Source organism: Lutra lutra, chromosome 14, assembly GCF_902655055.1.
Source record: "Lutra lutra chromosome 14, mLutLut1.2, whole genome shotgun sequence".
NCBI classification, from domain to species: domain Eukaryota; kingdom Metazoa; phylum Chordata; class Mammalia; order Carnivora; family Mustelidae; genus Lutra; species Lutra lutra.
In genome coordinates, this window is record NC_062291.1 from 79,720,086 (window position 1) to 79,740,114 (window position 20,029).

General features: G+C 42.8%; 3 protein-coding genes across 4 annotated transcripts in view; 2 read left to right on the forward strand and 1 right to left on the reverse strand.

Annotated features, from left to right (window-relative positions):
* Positions 1 to 2,646, forward strand: part of BTBD16 (BTB domain containing 16) — a 68,484-nt gene extending 65,838 nt beyond the window's left edge. The window contains exon 18 of the mRNA XM_047703201.1: positions 1,773 to 2,646. The gene's annotated coding sequence lies outside the window, so the exon portion shown is untranslated. The remainder of the gene's footprint in view (positions 1 to 1,772) is intronic.
* A 4,203-nt stretch (positions 2,647 to 6,849) lies between these two features.
* Positions 6,850 to 9,271, reverse strand: LOC125084612 (proline-rich protein 2-like). Its single transcript, XM_047702134.1, has 2 exons — positions 8,834 to 9,271; positions 6,850 to 6,880 (listed from the first exon to the last, which is right to left on the reverse strand). The coding sequence occupies exons 1-2, from the start codon at positions 9,202 to 9,204 to the stop codon at positions 6,865 to 6,867; spliced, it is 387 nt and encodes a 128-aa protein (XP_047558090.1). The 5' UTR covers positions 9,205 to 9,271; the 3' UTR covers positions 6,850 to 6,864.
* Positions 8,586 to 20,029, forward strand: part of PLEKHA1 (pleckstrin homology domain containing A1) — a 56,169-nt gene continuing 44,725 nt past the window's right edge. The window contains exon 1 of one of the 2 annotated variants that reach the window (XM_047702127.1): positions 8,586 to 8,723. The gene's annotated coding sequence lies outside the window, so the exon portion shown is untranslated. The remainder of the gene's footprint in view (positions 8,724 to 20,029) is intronic. The other variant, XM_047702130.1, reaches the window with a different exon arrangement.

Here is a 20,029-nt window from a genome sequence, read left to right on the forward strand (position 1 = left end):
GGAGGTAAGCCTGGGGGCTTGGGATTAAATCACCAGGAGTGAGTCCTGGGTAGCTGCACACCTTGCTCATGCCCAGTCTGTCCCACTGACTTCCTGTCAGGCTGTCCTTCAGTCTCAGGGCCCTTTCTAGGGCTGGAACTTGCCTGCTTTATGCTGCCTTCCCTTTCAAAATCCCGCAGGCATACCTGCCTTTTCTGGAAGGGTACTGGCCTCCTAGGAACAAGCCACTGTTTCTTGACCTTCCTTTCTCTAGGGCCAGAGATCATTAAGACATGGTCTCTGCCGTGAGGCAACCCTGGTCTCCTGCCAGAGGCACCCCTATAATTTAAAAATGGCAGTAGTGGGGTCACAGAGAGAGAGTCACTCCTCCCTGGAAGTCCAGAAAGATTCCAAGAGATGATGAGTTTTGACTGGGGTATTAAAGCTTGCCTCTCAGAGCAAGTGGGTTTTATTTGTGGGAGATTAGGGGGTGGGATGGGGCTAGAGGGAAAAGCCATTCCGGGGCAGAGAAAGCAACATGAAAAAAGAAACAGAAGGGAAAATAATCAAAATGTCCATCAACAGGAGAATAGATAAATTGTGCTTTACTCATAAAATGAAATACTACATAGTGATTAAAAAAAAAAAAAAGAACGGACCTGTTACAACACTCAAGGACATAGATAAATCTCACAGACACAATCTTCAGCAAAAGAAGTTAGACGCCAAAGAGTACATGACATAGTGTGTAATTACAATTACATGAAGTTCAAGAACAGGTCAAACTAATCTATGGTGATAGAAATCAGACTAGTGGTGATCTGTGGCTGGTATAAGAAGCCTTTTGGGGTGTTAGAAATGTATCTTCGGGCACCCGGCTGGCTCAATTGATAAGGCATACCACTCCTGATCTTGGGGTTGTGGGTTCAAGCCCTGCATTGGATGTAGAGATTACTTAATAAAAAAAAAAAAAATGTTTTTTTAAATGAAGTGTATCTTGATCTGAGTAGTGGTTAGAGTTTATGGGGCTTTAAACTTAAGAATTTTGGAATTTGCTATATGTATTAGTTAGCTTGGGCTGCTATAACAAAATACCATAGATGGGGTGGCTTAAATTTGTTTTTTCTAATATTTTAAATTTTTAAATATTTAAATATTTCATATTTAAAATATTTTAAATATTAATTAATATATTTAAAAATATTTAAGATATTTTTAAATATTTAAAATATTTTAATATTTTAACTGTATTTCTCACAGTTTTGGAGGTTGGGAAGCCCGATTTTGCTAACAAGGAAATGTGATTCAGTCTCTGGTGAGGGTTTTGTTGGCTTGCAGAGGGCTGTCTGCTCCCAGAATATTCACATCGCTGGAAGGAGTGGGGACAGTGAGCTCTGGTGTCTCTTCTTATGGGGACACTAATCCTATTGGGTCAGCCCCTCCCCCTCCTTATGACCTCCTTTAATTCTCATTACTTCCATAAAGGCCCTATCTCTGAATACAGTCCCATTGAGGGTCCGGGCTTCAACATATTGCGGGGGGGTGGGCGGGGTGGGGAGGGCGGGGAACACAGTTCAGTCCATAACACCATATTTAAGTTATACGTCAAAACTAAAACAGAGAAAAAATAATACCCATGTCAATTGCTCATTGCCAGGGATTCTAATGCCATTGGTCTGGGGGTGGGGTCTTGTCCCAAGTATTTTCTTAAAGCCCGCCCAATGATCCTGCTATGCCCCAGGCCTTGAGACTGTAGTCCCTCTTATGAAGACCTCCTTTCTCCACCGTTCTAGGACTTGAACCTGGCAGGGGAAGCCAGCCGCTGGGCTTATCCTGGAATGCACAGACCGCAGCGACGGCTAAGGAAATCAGTGCAAAGTTCCCTTTTATCTGAAGGAAGTCGCGCATGAAGGGCTGCTGCCGCGGTGGCTGCTGAGGTCTCCAGCCCCGGGGCAGTCTGGCTGGTCCCCGGGGCCACCGCGCAGGCTTCTCCACGCCAGCCCCTGCGCGCACACCTGCACCGGCTGCTCCTGGCAGGGGCCCAGGCTTAGCATCTCTTTGCAGCCTCTCGGCAGCCCCGCTGAGGAGGCAGGAAAGCCCTGATTGGAATAAGCCGCCCTGGGACTAGGTGAATAATTGTGAATGGAATTCGTGCTGGAGACTTGTGGTTCTCACAGCTGCGGGTGGGGGGACCACCATGGGAATTCTGAGTATTGTTCAGCTCTGACTGCACCTTCCATTGTTGGGCTCTAATTACAGCTTTTGTTTCACCATAAAGTACAGTTATTAGATGCTGGCCGGAACAAAGATGTATTTACAGGGGGGGTGGGGGGCGGCGGAGCTGCGCTATTTTTAGAGCTACCCCTGTTGTTAGGCTGTGGTGGGGGGGGGCGCTGCCAGCTTTTAGGTGAAAGCGAAATGTTTCTGAGGGAGGCGGACAGCCCTGAAAATGATGAAGAAGCCATCGTTGTCCTGATCTAGTCTAAGTCAATTGATTTATGTTTATTTACTCTTGTAGCCAGGAGGGGGTGTGGGGTACACATGGGAAGGCAAACTGAGGGCCCCCTGTATTATTATTAGGCTAGGTTTTCCAGAGAAACAGGCTAATTAGGAGAAATAAAAATAGATATAGAAAGATATAGATAGACGGATAGCCACAAAGATACAGATACACGAGAAAGGAGACTTACTATAGGAATTGTCTCACGTGGCTATGGAGGACAAGAAGTCCCACGATCTGTTCCTTGCAAGCTGGAGAGCCGGAAAAGCTGGTGGTGTCCAGGAGCACCGATGTCTCAGGGCAGGAGAAGATGGATGTCTCCTCAGTTCAGGCAGCCATGAAGTCACCTACCTCCATTTTTTGTTTTATTTGGGCCCAAAATGGATTGGATGATGCCCACCCACGTTGGGGAGGGAGGTCTTTACTCAGTTTACCGATTCAGATGGTAATCCCTTCCAGAGGCACTGTCATAGATACAGGCAGAAATAATGTCTTAGCAGTTATCTGAGCATCAGTTAAGCTGCCCCGTATAATTAGCCATCACATCCCCCTTACATTGGCATCCTTGGTTCTTCTGAAGGAGCCCTTCCTCCTTCCCCACTACCATATCCACACGATACTGCTCTCCAGCTGCACCAAACTCCCCAGGATCCTAGACCATGGTGAGTACGTCCATCCCAGTCGCCCTAGATATGTGTGAGATCCACAGCCGTCAGAGTAGTTCTAGAACTTACCAGCTGCCCAAGTGAGAGATTTTAAATGTATCATCCATTTTGGTCAGGCAAGTTTGGGGATTGGACTAAAGTGAATAATACAGTTGTGAATATTTGTGGAGCCATGAATGTGTGCCAGACACCTTGCTAATTGAGTGCATATTTGCTAATATGTGTTATTTCATTAAGACTCATGATGAGCTGTAAGGTAGGAATTATTATCAATTGCATTTTACAGATGAGGAAATGTTGAGGCTCAGAGAAATAAAGTAAGGAGCCCAAGGTTACAGCTGGTCCGTGCAAACGGACTTCAGAGCCCTAGCTCCTTTCTGTCCTTTCCTGGGGTGGGACCCACGATGTCCACAGGGTTTGTGGTAGAAGCTGTGACTTCCATTTCTCTTCCTCTGGGGGTCAGACCATGGCAGCCCTCCCAAACGCTTGAGACATTGGTTCTTGTTGTTGAAGGCAAATACACTCTTCAGATGAACGACAAGGTGGAGTGGAGAGAAACCAGTGGCCTTTGACACAAGGAGGACCTTAGCTAGAGTGGGACATGAGAGTTGCCGAGGTCTGAGGAGTGTGTGAAGCCCAAGATGGACTCATTCCCAGATACTCTCCCAGCTCTGTCTGGAAGAAAGAGCCCTTTACTTTCTAGAATGTTCCTCAACTTAGCTACCCAGCTGTGACGCGGGACAAGCCCCTTGGCTTCAGAAAATCTTCCTTTTCATGGTTTCATGCCACACCGGAGCAAGAGATCACATGTTTGGATGATAGCAGGCCTTCTGTGCTCCATAACTTGAGGGCCTACGAGCATCCCAGACCTGCCACGTGTGGTCAGGATAATTAAAATATGACCTTACTGGGGTGTGTGACAGGGCCGGAACCTCACCAGACCCCAGAGACCACAGGGGTTGCAGAGGATTTTTAAGGGACCTATGGAATAGGGGTCCTAAGGCAGGACATACCTGGTTCCTCTCCCTAAAAATCTTGGAGGCAATTCTCTCTCTCCCTCTCTCTCTTTTTTTTTCTTGTTGGGCCTGGAGTTTGGGTTGATTGCTGACCTGTTCTGAAATTCTGTTCTCACACCTCTGCGAGCATGACTTGGGGACAGTCCCTCATAGGTCCTCCCTGAAGGACTTAGCTCCAGCCCTGGGACGCAAGAATGAGCTCCAGAAGGAGCATCCAGTCACCTGAACTGTATTCTGGGCAGGTCACTCAGTCCCACCCCACCCTGGGTAATTACTGAGACTCATCGTTCCTATCGCTTGGCTGAAGCCCAGGGCGTGGGAAGGCCGGGAGAGCCAGCCTTCTGAAGACTGCCAGAACAGCAACCCTATCCACTGCGGCGGGTTTCATTTTTACACTGAAAAACAGGGAAGAGCTGTTTTTCACTCTCAGCCACCCAGTCTCTGGAAGGCACGACAGAACCAAAGCTGGGTTTGCAGAGTGTCTGGTTCATGTTTAATTCTTATTCTATCTTGGTTCTGATTTCTAGAGAGAACAGGGGTTTACTTCTGGAATTGCTGCTTCTGTCGACTTCTGATTCTGCCTATCCGTGAAGCAAGCTGGTGGCCTTCATCACTGAACAAGTATTTCTGTCCTAGGCAGTGAGGATATAGTGATGAACGAAACAGATAAAAAACAAGAACAAAAGCAAAAACAAAAAAACTACAGGCTTCACACTAGTGTGACATGCCAAAAATAAACAGGATAGATAAGTAAGAGATATAATGTGCAGGAAAGTGATCGTTGCTAAGGAGAAAAATATAAAGCAGGGAAGGAAGACGTGAAGTGTCCGTGAGGGGAGGCCATAGATTTTAGAGGTGATGCATGCTCACTAACTTTCTGTGTGATTTTGGATCATAATGTGACTTGTCTACACTGCTCTTCTTCATGTTGTCAAAAGGGTTAATTCTATGTGGAGGATCCAGGGTCCTGCATGTAAGCATACGGAAAGGACTCGATAAGTATTTTCGAATGCAACATCAAAGTGCTTTCTTTACACGCTCGAGGTGTGATGATGAGGAGGAGAGTGATGTTTTCAAGGTAAATTGCAGATTCTTGAATTCAGACTCCTCCTCTCCCTTTTCTTCAGATGACAAGTAGCCATGGAATATTCCAGCATTCCTCAGTGCTGTCTGTGGGTCCTGAATGTTCTGGGTTTGTACTCAGACTGTAATTTCAACAAGGGAATATTCCACATACTTCTTCTTCTTAAAAAAACAAAAACAAAAACAAACACACTAAGAGCACTGTTATGTAATAATCTCTCCATCCAAAAAAAGGCTGGGTAAAGGAGAGAGAAGAGTATTATTATGGTTATTATTATTATTGTCATCATCATTACTGTTATTTTGGTCACCACTGATCATTTATTTATTGGCTGATCCTGAGAATTCCATTCTTTCCCCCTTCCCTAGGGTGTTAACAGGTTCCGTTTATACCGCAACCTCAAAGGAGCCCTGGGATTACCTGGCTATGTGTCTTTGGGCAATCTGAATCACTTTTCTGGCTCTCCCCCTTGTCTGTACATGTGGCTCTCAATATCAAACAACCTTTGGGGCTTGTTAGGCCAAAAACACAAAGGAATAATTTAAAACCACTCAGTCGAATAACGTTCCGTCCAGAGTGAGGGAGAGGCTCTCCACTTCAGAGGTCTGATCTCTGGGCTAGGGTTTCCAGATCAAATACATGCTAAATTTGAATTTCAGATAAACAGGAGTTTTTGTTTGTTTGTTTGGTTTAAGTGTGTTCCAAATATCCCACTTAGAATCTTCTAGGATTCTGGAGCTGGAGACTCCCTTTAGACCCTCTAGGTCAGGAAAGACAAGCTCAAATGTCTATAGAAATCGGAAAGGTGACATCTGGAATTTTATGTGAAACCTTACTATTTTTATTTATTTTAAAGATTTTATTTATTTGAGAGAGAGAGAGAGAGTGAGAGAGCTGAGCACATAAGTGCACGAGCAGGGAGGAGGGGCAGAGGGAGAAACAGATTACTGCCACTGCCTTTCCCCCAACCCCCAGGGGAGCAGGGAGCCCTACTTGGGGCATGATCCAGATCATGACCAGAGCTAAAGGCAGACACTTAACTGACTGAGCCACCCAGTTGCCCCCAAATCTTCCTATTTTTGAATGTTAGCTGCATAGTTTTATTTTTTAATTTAGTTAATTAATTTTTTAAAGATCTTATTTATTTATTTGACAGAGAGATCACAAGTAGGCAGAGAGGCAGGTAGAGAGACAGGGGGAAGCAGGCTCCCTGCTGAGCAGAAAGCCAGATCGATGCAGGGCTCGATCCCAGGACCCTGAGATCATGACCTGAGCCAAAGGCAGAGGCTTAACCTACTGAGCCACCCAGGCGCCCCAGCCACATAGTTTAAAAAAAAAAAACCAAACTGACTGTGAACCAAAGGAAACAGTGCTGTAGCTACTGTAGAAACTATGATCAGGCCAAACACTTTCAACCATTATATGGATGAAGACATGAAGCTTTGAGAAGACAGTTGTCAGCAAGGCTACACAGCCAAGGTTTCTCAAAAGGTAACAGAACCATCGTCTTAGAAATGTTGATGATGAGCAGTCTGAAAGAGCCAGGACAGGAGCATCCCATGGAAGATGTGTGTATTTCCCCTCCAACAGCTTATGGGACTCTGAGAACATTCTTCAAGTTCAGCAGCTGAAATCACTGAGTCAAGAAAGACAAAGCGTCACCCTCTGCCTAAGGTCACACAGGTACATCTCCACAGGTAAGTGTAGGGTTGTTTTCCACTTCTCCTTTGATTCAGGTGAGACAGTATCTTTAGGATCCTAATAAAGACAAATTCCAAATCCAATTTTCTGCCTCATAACCAGAATGGAGTCAAGAGGCCAGGCTGAGTGCCCAGACTTTTAACCCAGTTCACAAAGATAAGGAATCAGGATTCTGCCATGTAACCAGGTCATCAGCATTTATCTGGTGTTTTCTGTCTCAGCAGCCCTACAGCCTGTCCTACCACTGCACGTCGACCTGTCTCCTCTACATCTTCACATAGCAAGCATGTTCTGAAAAGCGTTGATAAAGATTTTGAGGGGTGAAGGCTGTGATCTAAAGCTGTGCATGCCGAAGGAAGGAAAAGGACACAGAGAGAACAAGTATTTATTGAGAGCCTAGTGTGTGCCATGCATGTGGAGGGCGTGGCATATAGTTCTTTCCCAGCTCTTTGCATGTCTAAGTAATTCTCATTTTGCAGGTTTCAGCTCAAATATTACTTCCCCAGAGAGCCTTCCCCAACCGCCTTCTCTAGAGTACCTCCCCATCTCTTTAACTTGTGCCATTTCTTCATTGCCTTGAAATCTAAAATCATCCTGTTTAAGGACTCGTTCCCCTCACGGATCGCAGGCTCCAAGAGGGCAGGATGGTGTCTGTCTTGTTCTCAGATGTACACCTAGTGCCTGTCACGGGATTTGGCATGTAGTAAGTGCTCAACAAATATGTTAAATTTTTATGAATAGTTCATGAGACTACATATTTATGGGGCATCTTTCCGGAAAGAATCTGAATTCATCCTTCCTTAAGTTTCTCCAAGCTCCCTGTCCTATAAAGTAGGAGGTGGTGCTAATAGTTCTAGGCAGAAACGATTATGAGCGAAGAGTTGGCGCGCAGAGCTGTAAAGCGTTTTCCTTCAGGTCACACAGGAGCATGCGAATTTATACTTCCCAGACCGATTACGGAACAGCTCGCAAACGAATTACCTGCAAGTGAACGAAGCCTATTTTTTTTTTAAAGATTTTATTTATTACTTATTTGACAGACAGAGATCACAAGTAGACAGAGAGGCAGGCAGAGAGAGGAAGGGAAGTAGGCTCCCTGCTGAGCAGAGAGCCCAATGTGGGGCTGGATCCCAGGACCCTGGGATCATGACCTGAGCCGAAGGCAGAGGCTTTAACCCACTGAGCCACCCAGGTGCCCCGAACGAAGCCTATTTTTAAAGATTCCTGGGCTGCGAAGCTCTAGGAGATGACATCAGAGAACCTCCAGTTCCTCCCCCTCCTCCCGCCCCGCTCCGAACCAAGCCCCTCCATCCTCAAAGACTACCAATCCCAGGAGGCGCCGCAGCGCAGGGGCCCAGAGCTCCACGCGCAGCCCGCCCCGACGCGCCGAGGCCACCTCCTCTGGAACCAGGAAGACGCCCGATGCCCGGCCCGCCACGCCGCGGGGATCCGCGCGGGGCGTGCCGGGACTTGTAGTCTCCGCGGGCTGGGAGTGCCGGCTCCGGAATCTCGGCGGCCGTCTGGGGGCTGAGGCGGCGCGGGCACGCGTGCGCAGTGTGTGGACGGGCCGTCGTGGGCGCCACTCCGGCAGTTCGGTGCCTGTGGGAGCCGGGGCCGCGGCTGCGCGGGTGCTGCGGGCCGAGGGCCGACGTGAAGTTGGGCGTGAGGAGCGCGGCCGCACCGGGGCGGGGTGGGCGGGGCCGGGCTCCGGGACCGCCGCGCCGACTGAGGCGAGCAGGGAGGCGGCCGCGCGTCCGCCGAGGGGCCGGCGGGCGCTGGTGAGTGCGGGGCGGCGGGCGACGCAGGGTACCGGGCTGCCCCGCGGCCCCTCTCCCCGTGTGTCCGCCGCGCGCGGCTGCACCTGGGCGAGGCCGCGGCGCCGGCTCACCTGCTCGCGGGCTCCGGGGCGGCGGGAGGGGGCGGCGTCCTCTTCCCGCGACTCCTTTTTATTGTTTTCCTGACCTCAGCCCTCCGCGGCGTCCTGCGGGGGAGGGCGGGGAGGCGGGCGGCGATCGGGGTCGCCGACGAGCTGGTCGGGGGCTCTGCTGGAAAGGACGGTCGCGCGCTGCTCCCGGGCGCCCTGCGAGGGACAGCTGTCCGGGGATTCCCGGCGGGCGACGCCTGTCGGAGTGGCTTGACTCCAGGGCTGTGCCCCGGGGGGCTCCACTGCCTTGGGCATCGTTCTCTACTGTCTTCATGCGCTTTCACTTTAGGGCCCGCGGAGTCAGCAGTCGACTCCGCCCTGTGCCTCAGAACCATGCTTTACCTTCGCACCTTAATGGTGCAGATGACCAGTGCGAGCGTTGAAAGTGACTTGCCCAAGGTCACGCAGGTGGGACCAGGGAGGCGAGCAGAAAGAACCCTGGTCTTTCAGCCTCGTGGCCAGCTGCCCGCCGCAGCGCCTTGGGGAGGTTCTGAGTGGTTTGTGGTTTATTTCAGATGCTTTCTGTTGACCCTCCTGGATAGATCATCAGAAGGGAAAGTGGTGTCCGAGTGAAAACGGTCTTGTTATTTATAGCATTTATTGCCTTTGTCGAATTCTGGTTATGCTGAGTCCCAAAACAGAGCATCTGCCCTTCGCGCGGCACTGGATTGTTTTGTTGCGGGCGCAGATGTGAGAGAAGGTTCGGGGAAGAAATATGCACGCAATTTGTGCCATTTTTCTCTCCCTTTTCACCTACCAGCCCTGTAATACTTGCTTTCTTATTTTACGATTGATTGCTGTCTGTTTCAGCAGGACTTTCTTTGCTTTAATGAAGTCATCGCCTTTGTGAATTAGTTTTCTAACTAGAAAATCTTATTTCCTGTGTGTTTAATGACTGGAACAAGTAGTGCCCTCTGAGGTTTATAACCATTGTCTTTTATCTTAGAACTACTGATCAGTCTGCTTTATTACCCCGCCAAGGACTCAGCTTGCATACTTTCTATGTGAGTTTAATGCCACTGAAACACTTTACAGCGAAATTTGGCTAAGCTTTATATGAATCGGAGAAAAACTTGAAGAAAATCCTTCTGTAAAGCTACATTTTTCTTCACCATGTGAAGGACTTGAAGAACTATTATTTCAAAAATAGATGAATTCTGACTAAAATGCCTGTAACGTTTCATATTCCTCGTTTTCATATTAATACACTTGTGGCAAAAAATATTTCCCCAAATAGAGTTTCTTTAAATAATCCTCATCTTGACCAAATCTTCCCAAGGAAGATTACATCTTAGAATATTTATATATTTAAACAAGAATGTCTGAGCTTAGCAGAATTTGAGTTAATGGTTACTTTATTTTATAGTGCTGTAAACCCCACAGAATATCCATTGATGGGCTTCTCTTGAAGAGAGAGCCATATCAAGGAGTATCAAGGGCTATAGCTTTGGATTTGTTTTTTGTGGTTAAGTAGTGGGTAACTTCTGTGGCTTAAGAAGATGTGATTTATATGTGCTGAAACGGCTTCACATGGCACTTTATCTTGCTAGTTACTAGTTTTATGGTTGCTTTGGGGAGAAGGGAAGTAACAGGTTTGTCTCTTTTTATTCTGTTTTAGCAATGTAGCAAAATAGGAAAGAGAGGTGGTGTGTCAATTTGAGTTTGTCAGTAGACCCACAGAGACAGTAAAACAGGATAAGTGTACAATTGTTAGGAAACTGCTATGAGTTCATAAGCCGGAAGGACCTTTTTAGAAATGTTTAAGGACTTTGAGAATAGCATTGGGATATTTTCTTTAAAAAGCCACTATGGGCAGTCCTCCCGTGTTTGTTGTTAACATATAGGATGTGGCAATATTGAATTCTCCTCGGAAAATATTTAGGAAAGATGGAAGCATTTTATATTTTTGTAGAGGCTTTTCCTCTAGAAATGTCTAATGCAGCTTAAAAACAAAACAAAACAAAAAGACTCACTTAAGCCTCAAAGTTCTTATAGTCCTACCATAAAACTTCCTGTTATTTTGACTGTATGATAATTTGTAACCCAGAGTGAAATCTAAGAAATAATTTATTAGTGTAATTTAAATTTGACTTCAATATTGAAATATTGCTAGATGTTTAGTTGTTGTTCTTGTTTAAATAATTCTGTCATTTAAGAATGGAAGAGAGATCATTATCTGAATACAATATAGTAATTATTCAGATGTGATAACAGTTAACACTCTGCTTTTATGAGATTGAAAACTTCAAATGCCATAGTAGTGGTAAGTGCCTCAGCTTTGAGCTGAAGTGATATAGAAGTACTACTTCTTCACATGCTTGAGCATTTTACTTTTGTTAATATTAAATTTTGATTTTAAATTTCTAGATTCTCATATTTCTGATCTGCAATAATATAATAAAATGGTTTCAGTAGGAAATAAATATTAAAACAGTTAATTATTTTCACCATTGTAGGTACACAACATTTAGAAAGGTATTAACATGTTATCAAAGAATTCTTAGGGCAGAAACTTCTGGTGGTTTTAGATGCTTGTCTGTAATGCTTAATTATTTTTAGAAACATAAAAATATGGGATGTTTTTATTTAAAAATAAAAATTCATGTTGATACTTGTTATAGCAGTAGGACTCATTCAGTTATGCTTAATGAGTAACATTAAACCATTGAACTCTGAGTAATATTTTCTCCTAGTAGCTGCTCTGTAATAAAGAATATTTCAGCTTATAATTAATTCCTAGAAGATATTTAAGCAAACATATTTGCTATTTATTTTTATAAGCCTTTTGATTAGTTGAATTGCTTTGAATGCAGGGAGTGTTTTTGAGGATTTTGTATCAGAATTTAAATTGAAATGTCTTTTGACTGTAAAAGAAAATCAGTGTCAGTTGCGATATTTTTTAGCATTAAATTAACCTTTGAGTCTTAAATATTTTTTTCCTACGGAAATCTTATTATTGTCAGTCTGACAGTTTTATTTTTTTTTAAAAAGTTGTGGTTTTACCCTTTTATATAGTCTAGCCTCTTACAGTTTATCCATTGAACTCTGGATTCTGTGAAGAAAGGACAATCCCTTGAAGAAAGGACAGTCTCAGGCACTTAGAACTAGAAGCAGTCTCAGAGGACTTCTAATGTAGCATCTTACCCAGTACAGTAAATCCCCCATGGGAATTTTCATGTCTGGTGTTTCCTCTCATTACTAAGGGCAGTGATGATGTTCCGTGTATCATCAGGTTACTGAGTAGTCTGAGCTTGGTGAAAACAAACAGAAGACAATTTTATTTTTCACCACTTACTGCTTTGAACTGTGATATGTAGGGTCTTCCTCTTTCCCCTCTCTTCCCACTCATCATATCACGGACAGATGATGGCTTTTCCATCATTTACAGTTATTAAAACTCCAGTCTTTCTCTTTCAGTTTAAACTTTCAGTCTCCTAGTCAATTTCAAGTTCCTCCCCTACCCCAGTGTCAGGCACTTATTACTTAAAATACTTGGACTGGGGAAGAATTGTGGTATGCTCCCAGAATTCCTCTTTCTCTTTCCTCTTCTGGGATCTACTTGGTCAGGGACTTGTAAGAAGAAAAATGGAAAAGGGCACGTCTATCTTACTGGGTGCTGTTAAAGCCCTCTTTTGATTAGCGATGGCAAGCCATTGATGTCCACTGATATGCGTCTGCACTGGAATTTTTGGTGAGCTCTCACAGAGAGACTCCCCAGTGTCCCTAATTCCTGGATTTGAAATTTGCTCTGGGCCTATACGGCCACCTTGTCCTCCTTGTTCGTGACCTGTCAGTCCTACCCCCTGGTTCCTAGGAGTTTTTGTGGGGCTGAGGTACTTTGGGGATCTTTTCTCTCCACAGCCAGATTTTTTGATAATGGCAAGACAGCTCAAGTCTAGCTACCTCCTGCAGCTTCCACTTAACCCACTGGAAACTCACTTCCTTGTGATGCCAAGCGGTGGTATGCTAGCTGCATAAATCTGCCCCCCTTTTTGTGCCCTTACATTTCTTGTTAATTTTTTTTGTCCCCCTGCTCAAATAGGTACAGATCAGACTCAGTCTGCTTCTTAAGTAGACATTGAACTGAAGAATGGGATGCCAGTCTCTCCTTCTTGTAAACTCTTCTCTTAGAGGGCTCCTGCCATTGTTTTGGGGTGAATATCTCCTTCCTTTCCGTGTCTTCTCCCTGCAGACTTGGAAGACTTCCAATTTTTTCCCTCTCTTCTGTCAAATGTTTCTATCAAGTGACGGTAAAGTGTTGATTATGGTGCCAGAGCCCTTAGGGGTATGTGTGTGAGGGAAGGGGTGTCAGTGCTGGGTTTCCCAGATGTTTGATGTCTATATATCCTCAGCTTTGAGCTTGATAGCAAATTTGGGACAACAAGGCTAGTCCCACTCAACACTGGTTAAAAATAATAGTGAAGCCCTGTGGGCCTAGTGCTGTCTCACTGTGCAGAATTTAATTTTTCCTTTTTTTTGTCTGTGTCTCCGTGATTTTTGTTTTGTTTTGATTTTTTGGCTTACTTCCTGGGTCCTGACTGATGAAGTATTAATATTAACTGTGAAAATGTTAATTGATGACTGATTGTATGATCTTATACCTTAGAGTGAGGATACATTTGGGGAAAGGTTTTAATGATATACTTTTATCTATTCTTGCCTCGTACCAAGTTTACTAAAAATATAAATACAAATAGAAATATAGTGTTTGAAACTTTTGCCTTCCATCGGCTAAGCAAACCAGTTAGTTAAATCTGCCAAAGGATATCTCGTCTAATGAGGAAAAAACAACTTTCTATCTAGAAACTGTAATATTAATATTCATTGCAAAAACACGGATGGATCTAGAGGGTAAAATGCTAAGTGAAATAAGTCAGTCTGGTAAAGACAAATACCGTATGATTTCACTCATGTGGAATTTAAGATGCAAAAAAAATGAACGAAGAAAAAAGAGACAAACAGAAAAAACCCCAGGTTCTTAAATACAGGGAACAAACTGGTGGTTGCTAGAGGGGAGGTGGGCGTGGGCTGGGTAAAGTAGGTAAAGGGCGTCAAGAGTACACTTACTGCGATGAGCACTGAGTAATGTATAGAATTGTTGAATCACCATATTGTATACTTGAAACTAACATAATAGTCTGTGCTGATTATACTTGAATAAAACCATTGTGGAGGAAGAAAGTATTTGTTGGAATCATTATGGGCTCCTTAATACTTCATTCAACAAATAGTTATTGAGTGCCTTCCATGTATCAGGCACTGTTTTAAGCATTGAAGAAACAAAAAAAATCACTGCTCTTGTGGAGCCTACATTAGAGTGTGGGGGAAACAGACAAGAAACAGGTAAATAAGTAAATGATATTGTGTGTTAGCCCCAAATGCCAAGGAGAATAAAGTTGGAAAGGGAGACAGGACAGTACAGCAGTACAGTTCACATTTGCAATTTTAGATAGTGTCAAGATAGGGTGTCACTCTTTCTCTGAGAAAGTGATATTTGAGTTCAAAGGCCCTGAGTGGGAAGCTTGTCTGACATAGGGAGTCCAGTAGCCAGATGAGTGACCAAGGGGGGACTGGGATAAGGTATGAGACATGTAGGTGAAGCCTGTATGTCTTTGTAAGGGCTTTGGTTTTTTACTTGAATGAGATGAGATCACATTGAAACAATGGTTCTTAAACTTGGCTGAACACTGGAATTAATCTGGGGAAATTGAAAAAGGTACTAATGGCTAGATCTCATCTCTAGAGTGTCTTTCTTTTTTTTTTAATTTTTATTTATTTAAATAATTTAAACACTCAACGTGGGGCTCAAACTTAGAACCCTTGAGCTCAGCAGTCACATCTGTTTCTAACTGAGTCAGCCAGGCACCCCCCATCTCCTAGAGTTTCTGATTTAATTGGGATGAGGGATGACCAACCTTGGCATCAGGATTTTTAACAATCCCTCGGTAATTCTAATAAGTAAAGTTGAAGAGTTTTGAGTAGGGTGACGTTACCTAGTATTGAAGAATCTGGGCTCCAGAGCTAGACTCCTCTGGTTTGAATCTGAGCTGTGCCATTTCCTAAACCTGTGACCTTGGGCAAGTAATTTTTAAAATTCCCTGTTCTTTGTTTTTTCTTTTTTTTTTTTTTCTTTTTTTTTTTTTTTAATATTTTATTTATTTATCTGACAGAGAGAGATCACAAGTAGAGGGAGAGGCAGGCAGAGAGAGAGAGAGAGGGAAGCAGGCTCCCTGCTGAGCAGAGAGCCCGATGCGGGGCTCGATCCCAGAACCCTGAGATCATGACCTGAGCCGAAGGCAGCGGCTTAACCCACTGAGCCACCCAGGCGCCCCTGTTCTTTGTTTTTTCATTTGTAAAGTTGTTCTAAGTATTAAGCTAATATTTAAATATTTGGAACAGTGCTTGGCCAGTAGTAATACGGGTTTACTGAATAAACACTTAAATATATGTCTTAATGGAATCACTCTGCTGTGTTGAGAATAGAGTGAAGTGGCAAGGCAGAAGCAAGGAACAGTCATCTAGCTGAGAGATGACAGTGGCTTGGACAGTGGCAGCAAGGCAAGTGATGAGAAGTAGTGGGATTCTGGATATTTACAAGATGGAACCAATAGGATTTGCTGATCGGTTGGATGTGTAATGAGAGAGAAAGAAGATTCATTCCAGTCTGACTCTAAGACATTTTGCCTGAACAGCTGGAAGAAGGGAGTGGTTGTTTACTGAGATGGGGAAGACCGAGACAACAGGTTTCTAAGGGGAATGGTTGATGCTGTTTAAGTTTGAGATGTCTGTTAGATAAGTAAGTAGATATGTAGACAGTTGTATACATGAGTCTGCAGTTCAGCTGGATGTCCAGGGCTGGAGACAGCTGTTGGAAGCCATCTGTATGTAGACTTATGTAAACAAGTGAGCTCACCTAGGGCATGGGCAAAATGCATGAACAGATACGAACATTACTTCGTTTAGTTTATGAACACTAAAACTGAAAATGGTTTCAGAATTAATAATACCAAGTGGGATTACTGGGTTATAGGGTAAATGCATGTGTGATTTTGTTAAATAGTGCTGTATTCATCTCAGTAGGCTTGCACCATTTTGCCTTTTCATGAACAATGTAAGAGTCCCTGTGTTCTAATAACTTCACCAATATAGTGTATTGGCAAGCTTTTGACTTTTGGCCAGTTTGATAGGTGAGAAATGGTATCTCTCTGTAACACAGATTTTTTTCTATTATGAAGGGTTGTGAACATCCACAAAAGTCTAGAATTGTATAACTATAGTACTCATCAAGTAGTTCCAACAACTATCAGGCCAGGCCATGCCTCCTTCATTCCCTACCCCTAGATTTTGCAGGTACTATTTTGTGTATAAGTAGATACCTCTGCTAAGGATTCATTTTCTTGGTGACATAACCATAATAACATTATCACACTGAAAATAAAGACCCATTTTCTTAATACAGTTAGGCAGTATCCTAATATCAGTTGTCTTTTCTTTTTAAAGATTTCATTCATTTATCTGACACAGAGAGAGAGAGAGAGAGAGACAGCTGGAGAGGGAACACAAGCAGGGGCAGAGGGGGAGGGAGAAGTGGACTCCCTGCCAAGCAGTGAGCCAGATGCAGGGCTCGATCCCAGGACCCCGGGATCATGACCTGAGCTGAAGGCAGATGCCTAATGACTGAGCCATCCAGGGGCCCCCTAATATCAATTTTCTTAAATATGTCAGTGTTTTAAAAATTTATTTAATTTTTTTTTAAAGATTTTATTTACATGAGAAAGAGTGAGAGATTGGATTTTGCTATTTGAATACCCGTGGTATGGTTTAACATGTTCTCTCCCTGTTTTTTGTGTTCCCTGTCAGTTGGTAGTTAGATCTAGAGGTTTGGGTCACATTCAAGCATTTTATTTTCAGAGGTGTTTCGTAAGTGCTATCATGTTCTTAGGCACATGAAGTCTGCTTGCCTTTTTTTTAATGGTGTCAGTGGCAATGCCTACTGTATCTCTGTTATTTTGAGATTTTTCTTCTTATGAATGAAGTCAAGCATCTTTTTATTTTTAAGGGCCATTTTTATATCTTTTTTGCAGAATATCTGTTCATGCATTTTGCCCATTTTTCTCTTGAACTTCTGACATATTTCCCTTGACTTTTTTTTTGCAAGCTCTTTAAATGTTAAGGAGATTAGCCCTTTATGATGATGTAAGTTGTAAATATTTTCTACTGGTTTTGACTTTGCTTATCAGGTTTTTGCCATGCAAAAGCTTTTTTAAAAAAGTTATGCACGGTCAGTTTTATCAATGAATTTTTTATTGCTACTGGATTTTTAAAATTAACTTTTTGGAACTGTAAGTTACATACAATAAACTGTATCCGTTTAAAGTTTACAGTTTGATGAGTTTTGACTATATTGTGGCATGTGGCTATGGTTCTTTTACACAGTAGAATGTATTTCATTGTATAGACAAATTACGTTTTATTTATCTCCATGTGTTGGCGGACATTTGGGTTGTTTCTAGTTTGAGGCTATTAGAAATAAAACTGCTCTAAATATTAGTGAATTAGTCATTGCATAAATATATGTTTTCATTTCTCTTGCATTAATACCTAGGAGTGGAATGGCTGGGTCAGAGGTTAGGTGTGTTATTTTGGTTTTATTGCCAAAACTTTCCCCAGAGTGGTTGTATCATTTTACATTCCCATCAACAGTACAGAAATTCTGGATGGGCCACATCTTTGACAACATTTCATGTTGTCATTTAGCTTAATTTTAGCCATCTGGTGAGTGTATATGGTATCTTTTTTAAATCATGATTATTGATGTATAATTTACATATAGTAAATTTTACTCATTTTAGGGCACAGTTCTGTAAGTTTTGACATGTGCATATAATTGTGTAAGCTCCATCACAATCAGGATACACAACAGTTACATCATCAAAAAAATTTGATTTGTGTTCCTTTGTGGTTCTTTTTCTTATCCTAAGCCCTAGCAATTCTTTTTTTTCCCCAAGATTTATTATTTATTATTTTAGAGAGAGAGGGGAGGGGAGCGGCAAAGGGAGAGAATCTCCAGCACACACTCCCCTGAGTGCAGAGGGAGCCCTGTGCAGAGCTCGATCTCATGACCTGAACCGAAACCAAGAGTTAGACACTTAACCAGCTGAGCCACCCAGGTGCCCCTCAAGCCTTAGCAATTCTGATCTGTTTTTTAGCACCGTAGTTTGTTTTGTTTTTTAACTCGTATGCAGTAGAGTTTACTCTGCGGTGTATGGGCCTGAGTTTTGATGAATGCATTGTGTAGTGATACATCCCGGCACAATTAAGATGCAGAACGGTTCCATCACTACAAAAATTACCAGTCCCTCCCTTCATTTACTGATTTGTTCCCTGTCCCAACAGCCTTTTTGGTCTGGCTTCTTTCACTTAGCGACGGTAGATTCGAGATTTACCCATGTTGTATGTATCTATGGTTTGTTCCTTTGTATTGCTAAGCAGTGTTCCATCATATTGGTTGTACCACAGTTTATTCGTTTATGGGTCAAGGGACATTTGGGTTGTTTCTGCTTTTTACCAGTTATAAGTAATGTTGCTGTAGACATTTGTACAGATTTTTGTGCGAACACAGCTTTCAGTTCACGGTAGGATTGCTGGGTCATCTTGTAGTGGTATGTTTAACTACACGAGAAACTGTGAAAGCTGTTCATCCAAGTTGCTGTACCATTTTGCATTCCCACCAGCAGCGTATGAGAGGGAGTTCACTTGTTCCACATTCTTGTCCGCATTTGATATTGTCAGGTTTGGTGTTGTTTTTGGCTTGTTTTCGGTTTAGCCATTCTGTTAGGTTTGTTGTGGTATCTCATGGTTTGTATTTGCAGTGCTTTCCTCACTAATGATTGTGAACATCTTTTCATGTGCTCGTTTACTCCTTGTGTCTTCGTTGACTGTTTGTTACTATTTGTCTTTTCAGATTTTCTTGGCCATTTTCCTGTTTGGTCACTTCTCTTACTATTGAATTATAATATTTTCTTGCCTGTTCTTTGATATCAGTTATTTGATACACATATATGTACTGAATATTTTTCTCATCCTGTGACTTGTCTTTTGGTTTAACAGTGTCTTTCAAAGAGCAGTTTTTAATTTTTTTAAGTTCAATATAACAACTAGTATACTGTTCATCCTCTTTGTGTCTTAATTAAGAAATCTTTGTGTACTCCCAAGGACATGAACACTTTCTCCTATATATTTTTTAGAAGCTTTATTGTTGTAGCTTTTGTGTTAGGTCTGTGATTAATTTTGTTACATTTTTTTCCCACATAAATACCTAATTGTTCTAGCACCATTTGTTGAAAAGACTATTCTTTTCCTGTGGAATTGCCTTGGCATATTTGTTGAAAATCAACTGACAATATATATGTAAGAGTCTGTTTCTGGATTCTAGGCTGTTCCACTGATTTATCTTCTTCTTCTTCTTCTTTTTTTTTTCCCCCAATCTGTCCTACATTGTCTTTATTGCTATAGCATTTTTGTAAGTCTTAAAATCAAATAGTGTAAGTAATCCTACTCCATTCTTTGGGGAAAAGATTTGGCTTTTTATTTATTTATTTATTTGAAACATAGAGGGAACATAAATAGGGGGAGCAGAAGGCAGAGGGAGAGGGAGAAGCAGGCTCCCTGCTTAGCCGGAAGCCTGACACGGGGTTAGATCCCAGGACGTCTCAGAACCTGAGCCAAAGGCAGCCACTTAATGACTGAGCCACCCAGGTGCCCCATAGATTGGGCTTTTCTAGGTCATTTGCATTTCAGTATATATCATAAAATACATATCATGTTCTCTATTTTTATAAAATATTCTGGACTTTTTATTGGATTATTATATCAGTCCTTCATTCTTTTCTGTATCTGCATAATAGTCCACTGTGTTAGATGGATCACATGTTTAACTGTTCACCTGTTGATGAGCATGTGTGTTGTTTCCACTTTTTGGCTATTGTGACAGTGCTGCTATTAATAGTTATGAGTAGCTGTTATCACTTCTTTTGGGTGTATATCTAGGAGTGGAAATGCTGAGTTGTATGGTATTTCTGTGTTCAACTTTAGAAGAACTACTAAACTGTTTTACACAGCTCTTGTACCATTTCACAGTGTGAGGGGTTCCAGTTTTTC

Excerpts from the sequence above, each read along its gene's own strand:
- LOC125084612 (XM_047702134.1), bottom strand. The coding sequence starts at position 9,204 with ATGGTTCTGAGGCACAGGGCGGAGTCGACTGCTGACTCCGCGGGCCCT.